This window comes from Sebastes fasciatus, chromosome 2 (assembly GCF_043250625.1).
Source record: "Sebastes fasciatus isolate fSebFas1 chromosome 2, fSebFas1.pri, whole genome shotgun sequence".
Lineage (NCBI taxonomy): Eukaryota > Metazoa > Chordata > Actinopteri > Perciformes > Sebastidae > Sebastes > Sebastes fasciatus.
This window is the reverse complement of record NC_133796.1, coordinates 35224719-35238658: the sequence shown is the minus strand read 5'-3', so window position 1 is coordinate 35238658 and position 13940 is coordinate 35224719. Positions and strand designations below refer to the sequence as shown.

The window sequence follows — 13940 nt, the reverse complement described above, 5'->3', positions numbered from 1 at the left end:
CTCTCTCTGTCAGGTTTTGTGTCGATGTTTTTACTAACTCCACTTCCAGGAGCTACGACTTTTTTTTTAATACCATTGAGGTGTGCATACAGAACATGTAATGTTGGTATATTCAAACATGCAGTCAAATAGAGTTTACCAATCAAAATAATGTCTAGATCTTGACTTTTTTATCATAACACCTAAAAATCATCTCTCAGACTACGTCCACACTAAAATATTAACATTTTAAAACGCCACTTTTAAATGGAAACAATCTCTGTGCCCACGAGCGCTTTAGCACCATTTCAGAAATAATCTCCGTCCATACTAACACGCCTGAAAACGAATATCACATCACCATTAACGTACACTGGGAATGCACGTGCCAGTGTAAACAGGAAGTAAATAACCCTAATGCTGTGTTCACGCCGCAATATTCTACAAGCCACTACAAATAAAGTAAGCTGGTCTCAACGTTTTTCAGCGCTCCAATGACGAGGTGAAGCGTCGAACCAATCATGTTTTTGTTTCACCCTGTTCCGTTCCATCTAAAAAAAATGCCGTTAGCCAGTTCCCTGCTATTTAACGACATAACTACGTCAACGAGCGCTGGAACAACACTTCAACGGCATCTTGCTGACAATGTAGCTGGCTACGCTGGCCGATTTGTTGCTTTTGTCACTGGTAGTGTGAACGTAGCATAATGCTGCTGCGCATGTAGGCAGTGGTAGCCTTGTAAAATTATGAATTTAACTGCACAACAGCTGCTAGCATAGACAACAAGGTCATCAACATTTCTAAATCGTTATCCATGTTGAAATTAAGCACTGGTAGTCAAGGCTGATGTTGGCACTTTTCCGTAAGAAAAACAACAAGTGATGGGGCGTGACGAATCAGGGTGGTATCAGACGCATAGTGACTGATAAGATAAGACCCAATCACAAAGCAAATGGGGATGTCTCATGGATGTATATTGAGACCTGGATACGGTACCGTCGCTCAGCCTTGCTTCCAAATTTTTCCAGTGAAAAATCCCCCTGAGGCCCAAAAAGCATTTTCCTCATAGGCCACCACAGTAAAAGAGACATCTGTTAAAACTGTTGACAAGGACAACTCAAACTGTAAGGTCGATTACGACTCTATTGTGAATTTTTGATCCATGGAGGTTTTATATTTGTAAAACTTTCCTCAAGCCGAGAAAAATGATTTTAAAATCTGTAATGCCATCACAATGTAAAGTCTATCGGCCGAGCAGGAAGTCGCTGGTGGGGCCAGTGGGAGAAACACCACAGCGCATATTCAGTGGGCCACATACCACGGAAGTAAACCCGGAAGTTTGAAATGTTTCTTGGCGTATTCGCCAGCCTAGCAATTCTCTTTTGAATGAATAGGCGTCATCTTCGGGTCTGGTATCCAGTCCTTATAAAACATCCATGGGGTGTCTGAGTCATCGATTTCAGAAGTCTCCGTTTCTCCCCGTCCAAACTTAAACGCAACCCCAAACTAAAACAGGGTCAGCAGCGTTTTCAAACGTCTCCGTTCTAGGGGTTCGAAAACGCAGAAATAGTGAGGACGCTAGGCTTAAAGGCGCAAAAGTTGTGCGTTGGATGTATCCTCAGTGTCAACGCGATGGAAAGAACAACATCCTCCTCCTTCTGATCCTCTCCGGTGTGTAACTGGCCCGGAAAAGGTGTTGAGAATGTCCTGTCAACATGAAAGAGGTCTCTAACACGATCTTGTCCCCTGTTCTGCCATTCAGCTTTGAAGGCGGTGGCAGCGACAGAGACTTCAGAGAAGCGCTTCGGGGGGGAAGAACACATTTGGTATGTGTGAGTGGTGACTCAGCCTTCCGTAACACAGAGCGGTGGCAAGGTCAGCACACCTGGGCGAGGGGAAGCGGCAGATCACCGAAGAAGTGTGGGGATGTGTGCGTGTTGATGACGACAGAGCAGTGTGCTGTCACAGAGCAATCAGTGGTGCTGTGACAGTAGTTGGGCATGGGTCATGCTATCTGCTGCACAAGGGGGAGGCAGGTGGAATCACAACTGTCACAACAGAAAAGGGGGATTCACTATTAATGGATAGAGTGGCAATCTCTAAACTTTTTCCACTTATTTTCCTCTGTTCAGATCAAGTTTCTTTTTCTCTCCCTCCTCTCTCTCTGTGTCTACAAACCCCTCCACCATGTCTGAACGCAAATTGAACTTCCCCCTTTTGACCAGAACATAATCACAACAGCTCCATGAATTTGAATCATGTTCAAGGTGTGAAAAGAAAAGCAGCAGGATTTCATTTTTCCGGCCAAGGAGGGCAGACAGCGGATTGGATTTTTCCCGCTTCCAAAACACAACATTTTGTTCTTTAACTATTCCTGTTCAGCTATAAGCTGTGGCATATGTGGGGGGAATGAATGTGACAGACAAAGGAAATGAAGAAATAACTCAGACTATCTAAGGACATAAATGACTGAATGAACAAATAGAAATTAATGTGAGAAACAACCTGGTGCCAGCAGCACAGGCTGGGGCTTCTCAAGTGACTCAGCCATGAAAACGTTTTTGTTTTCCTCTGGCTCACGTAATGGAAAGCGGCAGAGGCCCTCGAGACTAAAACAGCTCTTGCATACAGTACCTTGCTTTATTTGCTTCTTTTTTTTTTTACCCCAAGAGTAAACTGATCGTTTGATTAGTGCATAATACAATGAAGCCTGCAGCTCATAACTTGCATAATATACTTTCAGATGACTGTGGTGGGCCCTTGGGGCGCTTGAAGCCACGTGAACCTGTGCTGTGTCACGTCTACTAAACTTCCCTCACTCGACCGGATTATAAAGCCTTTAAATAGGAGACATACCCACATAATGTCTGCTGAAGGGCCACAGTAAAGCCTGCAGGTGAGTTGTTTGATGCTGTGAAAGGCAATGTGTAGGCCCAGGATACAATAAAGACAAGGGCTGTCAAAGTTAACGCGATAACGCATTAACGCAGCTAGAGTGAAGATACTGGCATCATATGAAACTAGAAAAACTAAGGAATACATTGGTACCAACCATGTCATACTAGCTTATCGCGAAGGAGGCTAAATAACGCTCCACACTTAAGCTAATTTTGTCGAGGGAAAACTTGCATGGCCATTTTCAAAAGGGTCCCTTGACCTCTGACCTCCAGATATGTGAATGTAAATGGGTTCTATGGGTACCCACGAGTCTCCCCTTTACAGACATGCCCACTTTATGATAATCACATGCAGTTTGGGGCAAGTCATAGTCAAGTCAGCACACTGACAGCTGCTAAATGCAGTACCTGTGAGCGTTTCTGGATAATATTTGTCATTCTTTTGAGTTGTTAATTGATTTCCAATAATAAATACATACATTTGCATAAAGTAGCATATTTGCCCACTCCCATGTTGATGAGAGAATTAAATACTTGACAAATCTCCCTTTCGGGTACATTTTGAACAGATAAAAATGTGCCATTAATCACTTCCATTTAAACTAATGATGCTGCACCGTTTTAGCTTCTAAAGGTAAATGACAGTATGAGCGTAAGCAGATTTTCTTGGTTCCTATTCTGATGTTTTCAAATGATCACAAAATGCAACTAACTGTAGATTTAGCCAATGGCAGACAACCAATGTAATCCTCTTATCCTCAATTCCTACATGACAATAAACATAACATTATGACAAGAATGCAAACAAGAACAATAGCTGCTATGACAGGAAACACGCTTTGAAGGGAGCCAGTGTGTGTGTGTGTGTGTGTGTGTGTGTGTGTGTGTGTGTGTGTGTGTGTGTGTGTGTGTGTGTGTGTTGCGATGAGCTGGAGACTGAGAGACATCCTAAAAGGAGACTTCCCCGTGCTGCACTGCCAGAAAACCATGTTGCTTGTCTTGTTGTCTCAGCCCCACATGCCGGCAAAACCACTCCAATACCTTAACTTCACTGTGCTGCTGCCATCTATCATTTCACCGGTGTTGAAGAAATTGGAGTTCCTAAGCAGAATTCTGACCATGTGGGCCTCCTGTGTATCTGGAAGACTGTGGTGTGCTGGACACCTACAGTACTGTACACGCCAACCTCTCTCAATGAGGGAAACATGTGGAGCACAAGAGTTTCTATTAATACTCACATGGATCTTTACTCTTTCTTGAACGCTACTTTTTATGCACACTTTATAATGTAGACCTGTGAAATCTGATGCAATCCATTACAACAGCTCAGATATAAATTTTACCTTTACAAACATAATAATGTTCAGTTTTGATGAGGTATTTATTCAACTTATAACTATGCTAACTAATACAATTTAAAAAATAATAATAACTTTATAAATATATCATATATATATATATATATATATATACATATGATATATATATATATATATATAACTACATTTTTGAGGTTGTAGTTAGGAGTGATGTTGTACTGGACTGTATTATCATCTCCACCAGGCATAGCTTGTGTGCTTGTGCATTTGTTTGTCCACGGCTAATCTCACCTACTACTGGACCCATCAGCCTAATATACTTTTGTTGCTCCTTTATGAATGTATGCTCAAGGACATACAGTGATTCATACATTTTGAAAAAACATTATTAACTGCTGACTCCTCTCTACTCTTAACCGTCTTATCAGGGCCGCAAGTGATCAACAATTTCTTCAGATTGGAATCTTGTTTCTGCTACTGATTACGAATTGTTCCTCTCTTGATTTGCACGTCAAGGTATTGCATGTATGTATGTATGTATGTATGTATGTATGTATGTATGTATGTATGTATGTATGTATGTATAACTATTGCTTAGCAAATGACAAATTGAACCGAGCTCTGACTACAACAGAGTGCGTCTACTCATGTTGGTAGGAGGAGAGCTAGTTTTGCTAACAGAGTTAACAGCTAATGGAACTAAACACACAGCAGGACTGACCGTTTATGTTCACAGGAAGCTTTAAAACAGTGAACTGCAGTTTAGCTGCAAGGAGCCAGTGCTGCATTGCTTAAAATGAGAGTATCTGTTGCATGAGAGGTGCAAGTGAAAAACACATCTGGTACGTTTGCAGTCTAGACGGGGAGCAATTGTAGTTTGTATTCAATCAATCAAACATTACAGCATTGGTTGGTGCAGACACACCTGGCGGAGATCTGCACTCTGCTGAATGCACCTTTCTAGTATTAAGAGGTTGTGTTTCTGGAGTCAACAATTATAAGCTTCATAAAGGAAGAATATGTGCAGAGCTGTTGTACTGGATTGCATTAGATCGTAATGGTGAACCTAATAAAGTGGTCTGGGTGCGTACTTCCATACTCCCATTCTGACACTTGGATGATAAGAAACTCCGATTATCTATTCTTCCTCCTCAACAATACGCCAGGCAGACTTCGTCTTTGTATTCTGTGTTGTGAGTAACTGTTGTATTCATCAGCCGAGTCTCTGCTTCCCCATGACATCTGAAACGCAGGATGAGCAAGAGTTCAGCATGAGGCGGACATTTGCCATTAACCTCACCAATAGTCACTCTGAGGAAAGGAGCAAGTGAAACTCAGAGGCCATTATCATTAATAGGTTGCATCTCTGACAGGCTGAAAGGCTCAGTTGCACTACCCGCATGTTTTCTTTACTGCGGTGGCCATTTGAAAACAACATGTAGAGAGCAGAATGGTGCAGAACGCCTAAAAATGGGCTTGAAAACTGAGAATTTAAAAAAATCAGTGACAGCAGCTGATGGTGGTGGGTGTTAACAATGCAACTGCACTTAAAAGGATGTAGAGAACAAAGCAGGTTAAAGTTCTGAGTGTCACTTTGTGACTTCACTCAAAAATATAGACAATTATGGATGATTACATCTGAAGGATTGTTAGCTTGGAAACAATTTAAATGGCGGTGGCTTTTCTCTTTTCAAGAGTAGTGGAACCAATTCTTTTGTGTGTGCATGCAGCACTGCTTGAGCTATCAGATCTTCAAACTATTATAATAAAAAGTGCTGGTGGTTTGAATTTCACATCATTACAATTCATCTAGAATTCCTACTGCAAATCTTCGTTTGTGAATTGGCAATGTCATGCACATTATAGTTATAATCTTTTTCATAACATCCAGCCCCATTTTTGATACACTTTACGAGTATGACTGGCATTTTTTGCTGCCACCAGTGATGACAAACGTCTGGGTCTGAAAAGTTAAGCCAATGTGGGAGTGCCGCCGTTCTGTCTAATAGCCAGCAGGGGGCGACTCCTCTGGTTGCAAAAAGAAGTCTGATTGTATAGAAGTCTATGAGAAAATGAGCCTACTTCTCACTTGATTTATTACCTCAGTAAACATTGTAAACATGAGTTTATGTTCTCAATCTCTAGTTTCAAGTCTTCTTCAATACAGCATGATGTTCATTTAGTAAATTATGGTCCCATTTAGAGTCAAATAGACCATAAAGGAGGGGATACTTTAGGGCGCGGCTACCTTGTGATTGACAGGTCGCTACCACAGCGTTGTCCGGTCTGGGAGATGTCCGTGTTTTCGTCTTACAACTTCAACCCTTTCACAGTGTGTTTTCAGTTCATGAAAGTAAACTGAAACATTTTGTTTACCTTCGGTTGTACTTTGCTCCACCCTCTGGTTGCAAAAAAACAAGATGGTGACGGCCAAATTGCATGCTTCATGGTGACTATGCCCACTTCTTATATACAGTCTATGCCAGTGACATGTGACATTTCAAACACAACTCTGGGACCTGCATTACCAGTATTAAAGCATATTTGACGCTCTCAACAGCAACCACAGGTATCGCCAAATCAAATAACTTTAGATTAACAATAAAACTGTAATTTGGGACCATGTCTCTTCTTTTACTAAGACTGATTGTTTGTTAAGAGTGTAAAGTAAACAAACATCAGTTAGGGAGAAAAGACCAGTTTTGAATTTGATAAGAGGAGCTCATAACTCTGTGATAGTTTTATGGCTGACCCAAAGAAATTCTTAGTCGACTAACACTCATACGATTTTGGTGACTAACTGATTAGTTGATTTAATGGACAGATCTGTGAAACTTTGAGTTTCTCCACAAAGAATCATACAAAAGCACCATTTTTAATCTTGTGTTTAAGCCTTAGTCGACTAAGACAAAAAGGAGCGATTAGTCGTAAAATGAGGTAAATGAGGTTTGGGGTTTTCTAAGAGGTAAAACTAGCAGGATTTTGACACTTAAGATGTTTTGGGCTCTAACTGTAAGACAGTGTAATATATTGTAGCATATAGGGTTAAAAGACCATTTCCATTTCCTTTGCATGGTAGTTGACTGTAATACAAATGTCCCATGGACACAAGTGCCTATTTCTATGCGCTGATGTGTGTTTGTATTAATTTTCTTCTCTCACCCAGAAAACAGCAAAGTGAATGAAGTGATGTGTGTTTTTGTATGCGAGACATATGTGAAAGAGGGTTACACTGCAGTCCAATAATAGTCCAATTGGAAACAAATTTCCCACCCTATGCTTCTCTCTCTCTATACACAAGTAAATGCAATATACACAATCATATTTAAATGAAGGCGAGAAGACAAGGAGGAGCGGAGACGGATGGCTCAGAGGCTTTGGGGAGGGGGTTGATTTACATGCTCTGTCAATTCCCTGTTGCTGGCGGATATGCATAATTCATCCGTTTTATTGACTGCTGGGGAATTCTATTAGGTGATAGAGTGATACTCCCGAGAACAAAAGATGACTGCCCTTTTCATGAGTTTCATCAGGACCAGTTTGTGTGAGAAATCCGGAGGCCTGTTCCTCATGTGCACCTGGATGACACACGGGGCATTTTGCTAAGGATGCGTTTTCAACATGTTGACTGAGCAGCTTCAGGAGTTACATACTGGGTCACGGTGCTGCTGAGCTAAATCAGAATAAATGGTGAGCTCGGTGTCCTTGGCAATAGACTTGCTCGAAGCCTAAATGAATTCTAGGATCTGGTGAACACATAAAATAGCGTGTTACAGCAGAATAAGCCATAGTGTAATTGATACTGCAATAGCAATCTTTCATTCAAGATACTGTGTGGATATACTGTAGCTCAGCCGAATAATTTCACACAAGAGTAGCATCCCCAACATCTCTATGAAAAACTACATTTACGTATAAAAAACACTTATTGGACGACCACAAATAAATACATTTCTATCATTAAAAGTTCAAATTTATGGATTTAATGCTGGGATCAGACTACACAATATCAACCCGATAATGGTCTGACCAACAGAATAGGAAATATTTTCCATAATTAACTGAATTTTTTTAATAGTGACAGAAAAATCTGAAGGCAGTGTGTTGACCGACTGGAGGCCCTGAAGCACGTCTGTGACCACTACGAGTCACAGAGCTGCGCCGCTGGATCAGAAGGAGCGCATGCTGCTGGATTTCCTCCCTGTGAAGCAAGTGCTTGAAGGATCTGGAAATCACAAGTTTAGAGAGTCTGGTAATTCCAGTCCAGTCCAGGTCTATGTCTTATTACCATTCAAAATTAAAATACAAAATGACGGCAATAATAGATCATGACAGAATTTTTACACCCCTTTCCATCAAAATGACGGACAACGAGAAAGTCTAACGCAACCGCTACTGACTAAACAAACGGGGCATCAGGATCGCTTGTTTTATTTATGTGTAAAGTGTCATAGCGGAAGACAATTGCCACCTTGTGATGTCCTGACAAAAAGACAAGCATGCCAGATTGTTTTGTCTCGTCTTTTACGATACGTGTCTGATGTTGAAGCACAACGGGTACACTTCTTCCACCCTATACAATTTGTACAAAGCAAAAGAAGAAAAGACCGAGGCGTCCTTCACAGCTGAGTGACGATGAATGGTTCCAGGTTTACTTTCATTCATAAAATTATCTTTACACACATAAGCATTTGTTGTTATTCGTGTCAACCTCCCAATCACCTACATGCATGTGAAAGACTGCCCACTATGATTGGTCAGGGTCCAACATGTAGTCCAACAAGTTACAACAAGAATTTATGACTATGACGATCCCCTAATCTGACACGCTGCCCATCTCAAAAGACAACTAGAATTACCGCCTCGCGGTTGTATTCCTCCGCCAACCAGTCAAGTTGCAGTTTACATCCATGTCTGCCCAAAATGTCATCACCTCATCATTTTATCCTGTTAGACATTTTTATGGAATTGTCATAATTAGCATATGTATTCTTTAGTTATGGCCAAAAGTGTGTTTTGAGAGGTCACAGTGACTTTGACCACCAAACTCTAATCAATTCATCCTTGAGTCTAAGTGGACGTTTGATTTGAAGATATACTCTTCAGGCGTTCCTGAGATATCACATTCATGAGAATGTGCTGGTTGGACACACGGACAACTGGCACACTTAATGTCTCCCTGCCACGGCTGTGGTTGGCACGGAGCCATAAAAACAGAGTTTAGCATCACTCACTCACTCACTCCTCTTCATCCCCTATGGGACATATGGCTTCAATGAGCTCTCTCCATTGCATTTGGTCCATAGCGTGGCATGATCCCAGCATACTAGCTTTTAAGAGATCTATACTGTACCTCAACAGAGAGAAATCAACGTCTCTACAACTGAGAGTTAGACAACCACCTGTTCTAAATTTCCATTTCAGCTCTTTGCTCTGTCCCCATCTGTCATCGCAGACATCAAAGAGTTTTATAGCAGCCTTTAAGTCTTACATGGCAATATGGACAGGTGATACAAAAGAAACAGCAATGTCTGTCTTCTGGCAGGTTATGAAAAAAACATACTAATGAGACTCTTCAAAGACTCAAGACAGAAATCCCACTTACGACAGAAATCCTTTATATGGCACATTGTGAAAAGACTTTTGAAGGATTCCATTGTGTCTTTAAAAGTATCCTAAAGTACTTCTGAGGAGTCAGTCAGCTAGAGGAACGACTAGCGAAGAATTACAGAGGAGAATTAGACATCCAAGAATCAGCATTGTCTAAAACCGCCATACAAGGCTTCATGTCGCACTTCTTTTTGAATCACCTACATCATCTGCACAATAAAAATGGCTTTCCGCTATTGTGGCTGAGAGAGAGACGGAAAGAAAACAAGAGAGGCGACCAAGTTGAAGCACCAACGGCAGAAGCTCAATGTGATAATCCCCGCTGTCAGTGAGTCACCCTGCCTTCAATTGGTAACGTTGACACATCTTTATAAACTTTCATCTCATGTCTACAGCGTCGGCGCCGCCACTTTCAAGGCCCTGTTTGTGCCGCGCACCAAAGACCAATTAGTCACTCTTTGCAGATTCCCCTTTCTCTCTCTCCCTTGGACTGTGTGCCACACCGATTTTTAATTGACAGCAGCTCTTCTATCTCTCATGTAATGCCTTAGAGGGACGGGAGACTCAAGGAGAAAAAAAGAAAGTTCCACCGCTCTTCTTTTTAATTGTCAATGTCGTATTAAAATCAAAAGACCAGTCTCGGTAATGTATTCGCCACACAATCCATTCCTGCACTGAAGGCAGGAGCATGGAGGTCCACTTCAATATCGCTAAGACTTCCCTGCTTGTTCAGAGTTACGCTTGCTAATTAACAACGGAGACACCCTGGGGGGGCGGGTATGCACGCTGGATAGTGTTTTGCAATTAATACAAGCTAGATTAATAAGTACCTTTTTAGCCAGCTCCCACCGGAGGTCACAGGTACTCACAGAGGACTCCATAAAGACATTTAACTTGAGATGTGGTGCTGAGCTTGGAACTAAAGGTTAGAACGTCTAATGATATTCGAGCTCACACCACACTGGGGCCTTGTGGTTACCAATGTTTTGACCTTACATTTAATTTCACTGAAGGTAGAAATCCCAGACTGGGACTGGATTTAGATGGATGAGCCCTATTTCGGCTATTTTCTGTTGACCCCACAAGTTGCAAAGTTATTATTCTGCAAGACCGGTACACAGGGTTTAGGCCAACAAAGTGCTTTCTCACAGTAATTGGTGAGAATCAAACTTCCCATGTCCATTGCAGTTGTCTCTGAGGGATTTGCGCTGCTCTGCCTGAGCTAATGAGAGCCAGAGGAGCGAGAGCACAGGCTCTGTGACACTCTCTCCCAGCTCTTAATTTGTGAACTTCCCATCAGCTGGCAACCCTGCGGCCTCGTCTCCCAGCTGAAGTGGCTCCGTTGGCACGTCCAGGTCCCCCCCCTCTGGGGTTCTCTGAGTAGCAGTGGCAGAAAAGCATTAACACCTTGGGGAGCAGGCGCCAGGACTAACAGGTTAGCTTCTGGAGACCAGAGGCACCGGGTACATTACGGTCTGTGTTGCTTTTCAAAGGCTAGGAATGGGAGAGAGCCAGGGAACGCTGAACACCGCAGTGTATGGCTTTAGAGTAACTATTGTCAGCTTTGATGAAAATGATTTTGAAAGGTTGGTTTGAATAAGTTATAGCTCACCAGTTTCTACACGAGTAAGAGCAGAACCATGTCCCGAGAAAACCAGCATTTAAAGGGATAGTTCGGGTGTTTTGAAGTGGGGTTATATGAGGTACTTCTCCATAGTCAGTGTATTACCTACAGTAGACGACAGTCAGCACGCCCCTAGCTTCGAGAAACAGACAGGAGTTACCGCACGGAAGTAATGTACTGCTGTGCACGGGGTCAGCAGCAAAATGTATTTTAGCCACCTAAAAGAAAGACCCACCTAAAAAAAAAAAATTTGTTTAAGTGTCCGCTATATTTAGAATATTTTCGCCGGTTTACCTTACCACCAGACAGCCGTTTCGCACGGGGAACTGAAGCCGTTGTATCCATCTACGCTCTCGCTACAGCCACCAGACTCAATAGAAAAAACTCAAATTTTACATCGCGAAACACAGGGGTTGTTGGTCTATCGCTGCCTCAATCAGTTAGTTAGTTAGTACTATTGTCTGACTTTAGTGATTCCGAAATAACCAAAGCCACACAATAACACAAAACAGACCAGCAACTCCTGTGTACTTCACTTTTTTTTTTCTTCCCTCCAATGGAGTCGGGTTGCTTTGGCTAGAGCATAGATAAAGACTCCAGTTCCCTGTCAGAAACCTAGACTGTATAGCTGTGTCACGGCAAAATAGACCAATGAAAATATTGTCAATATAGCGTACACTTAAACTGATATTGATTTTTCTTTTTGCCTTTCTTTTAGGTGGCTAAAATATGTTTTGCTGCCGGCCCCGTCCACAGCAGTACATTGCTTTGCTCTCGTACAGTAACTCCTGTCTGCTTCTCCAAACTCGGGGCGTGCCGACTGTCATCTACTGTAGGTAACACACTGACTATGGATAAGTACCTCATACAACCCCACTTCAAAACACCCGAACTATCTCTATAAAGATTATTTAATTTCTCAAATGGTGTGGTGAATCAAACATCATGCTCATACCTTTCTTCTAGCAGCTTGTCTCCAAACATCCAACGAATGTGCGGCGCAGGGTAACCTGTGACCAAGCAGGGAAGCAGCACGCTGGCGCCAACCGCCTTGGACGCCAACGCAGGCTGCACCAGGAACTCCAGCTTCCTCTCTTCTCCGGTTTCTTGAATGGGAGGAGAAAAAGGTCAGGGTCAAGGCTGTGGTTAAGGCTGAGGTGAGTAAGTGAAGCAGAGCAGCAAGCTTCTACATTAACGGGTGTCATCCGTCTTAAAAACTTCAAAAGAACTCATGTCTGACGGGCAGTCCTTCCCGACACCCGAACCAAGAATGGTCAGATGAATAATGTCCATGTTGACGTCTGGGACAGCTGAAGTCGCAGCTCTTTAGGAGTTCAAAGTGATCCCATATAATTCCAGCTGCAACTAACTGCCTCAGTAGCATCCTGCAATAACCGGAGGGTCATGTGTGACCACAGCAGCACATACACAGCACTATCCGTTTATCTTAGATCCTAATTCTATAAAAGCTCAAAGCAGGATTTTAATTAAAAAGCTGAAATGTATGAAACGTCTCCCCCCGCAAAGACCCAAGTTATTTTATTCTCAAGCTGATTTGTTGCGACTTCAAAAGAAACCGAATAACTATAAATGTATTTCTGTCGCTTCAACATCTGGTAGCATCCAAACAAAAATTCTTTCAATTTCCTCGCACAGCTTTATGAGATTTCCTTCAGTATGCATCCAGCCTTTTGCCACTCCACCACACATCCTTGGAGGAGACATACAGAGATAAAGACCCCCACTGGGGTCTTGTTGAAGTCTGATTTACGACCTCTAATATCTTCTCTGTGCTGCCAGGAGCCTGGTGCTTAACAACTCAGTAAATAAAACTTCTAGAGGGGTGAGACGAGACACTGCCACAATGGAATTCAGCCCCCTTTTGAGCTACAACTGAGTTACTGCAGCATTACAGATAACCCCACTGGGAGTCCTTCCACTCCTACACTTAGGCAGATCTCTTCATGCTAAAGGTAGTGAGCAACCCAATGACAATGTGCCACTTTAATCAAATGATGCACTGAACTATATTTTAATTTCAATTTGCTGCACAAGTGGTTCTACAATCGAAGCGCTAGCATAATTGCACTGTAATCAAGGATGTGAAAATGTTTTGATTAACGGGTTCTGTTGAGGACAAATGCTTTCACTATTAGTTAACAATGGAAGGGAAGGGTAGTGTCCAACAAATCTGAAATCATTCCAGTATTGTAATCATATGTTTGTGAGTGACATTATTAAGTATTAAAATCCTACATCTCCTCACTGATCTGCATATAGTGGTGCAGGGATGACGTATTTTTATAAGGCCAACCATGCCAACCAGGAAGTTAGCATCGCACTGGTTCCCTCGACAAAAAGTCAATGGGATTTTTCCATTGAGTTTTGGATTATTGCAAAAACTAAGCTCTGTGGCACATTTATGATACACGTTTTGTTCATCAAGGTAATGTTCACAAATAGTCACCACTTTTATGATTTTCGAAGCGTGAATGCAATCGCCAGAAGTAA

The 13940-nt window shown here is 42.1% G+C and overlaps 1 protein-coding gene across 17 annotated transcripts in view; it reads right to left on the bottom strand.

Annotated features, from left to right (window-relative positions):
* Window positions 1-13940, bottom strand: part of neo1a (neogenin 1a) — a 292258-nt gene that overhangs the window by 86378 nt on the left and 191940 nt on the right. For all 17 annotated transcript variants that reach the window (XM_074621883.1, XM_074621798.1, XM_074621857.1 and 14 more), the window contains one exon: window positions 12385-12535. In XM_074621883.1, coding sequence (XP_074477984.1) covers window positions 12385-12535 — 151 coding nt within the window. The remainder of the gene's footprint in view (window positions 1-12384; window positions 12536-13940) is intronic.